Source organism: Colobus angolensis, unplaced genomic scaffold (assembly GCF_000951035.1).
Source record: "Colobus angolensis palliatus isolate OR3802 unplaced genomic scaffold, Cang.pa_1.0 Scaffold406, whole genome shotgun sequence".
In the NCBI taxonomy this organism is placed as follows: Eukaryota; Metazoa; Chordata; class Mammalia; order Primates; family Cercopithecidae; genus Colobus; species Colobus angolensis.
The window spans coordinates 286973-287974 of record NW_012117444.1 but is presented as its reverse complement, the minus strand read 5'-3'; the positions used below and the strand labels follow the sequence as shown (position 1 = coordinate 287974).

Below are 1002 nucleotides of genomic sequence, written 5' to 3'. Positions count from 1 at the left end.
GATCCTCCTGCCTTGGACTCCCAAAGTATTGGGATTATAGGTGTGAGCCACCTCACCCAGCCTGTATGGGAAGCATTTTGTAAATAAATATAAGCTGCTATCATCATCATTAGAATCTTATGTAACTTGTTTTTGTCTTTATGCAGACCCTGACATGTAGTAATTTGAGGCTGCTAATGTCACTCTTAACATGTCATCACCAAAAAGCATCACCACTTACCCTCTTGAACTGCTCGAGCTGCTCTGTGAGCTCCTCCACTGCCTGTGCGTGTTTCTGCCTCATTTCCTGGACCTGAGCCTCATGGGACCGCGTCTCTTCATCCAGGGCCTTCTTCAGCACCGTCACCTCCTGCTCCCTCTTCGCCCTTGACAGGAAGAACACGGTGGATGGCAATTGGGTAGAGACAGAGGGTCATCTCAGTGCCGTGCAAAAGAATGAGAGCTCTTCCAGGACCCAGAGTTGCAATCCTCATCACCACCCCTCTGTAGCTGTGTGACCTTGGGTCACTCACCTAACATCTCTGAACCTAAAATTTCCTCTGCTGCAAAATGTGGAGCATATCACCTGCCTAGGCCGTCTGTAATGACTGGCAAACAAATACACAAAGTAATGGACTTGAAAGGATGTCTGTGAACTGCAAAATTTTGCTTAAATATTAACGTTGGCTCTTATTTATTGAGCAGTTACTATATGCCAGGCCCTGAGATAAGTTTTTTATATACATCATCTAATCCTCAGAGTGACCCAAAGGGGCAGGTGTGTTATTATTTCCATTTTACAAATGAGGAAACTAAGGCTAAGAGAGGGTAAGCAGTTTTACCCATGGTGTCAGCAGCCATTGTATGATGGAGCCAGAATTGGAAGCTAAACCTTGACCTTGAGTCCATGGTTTTGTTTGTTTTTGAGACGGAGATTCACTCTTGTTGCCCAGGCTAGAGTGCAATGGCGCAATCTTGGCTCACTGCAAACTCTACCTCCCGGGTTCAAGCGATTCTCCTGCC

General features: G+C 46.0%; 1 protein-coding gene across 1 annotated transcript in view; it reads right to left on the bottom strand.

Annotated features, from left to right (window-relative positions):
- The window catches only part of LOC105521724 (myosin-11-like), a 47999-nt gene that overhangs the window by 30387 nt on the left and 16610 nt on the right, over positions 1-1002 (bottom strand). The window contains exon 6 of the mRNA XM_011956016.1: positions 221-395. Coding sequence (XP_011811406.1) covers positions 221-395 — 175 coding nt within the window. The remainder of the gene's footprint in view (positions 1-220; positions 396-1002) is intronic.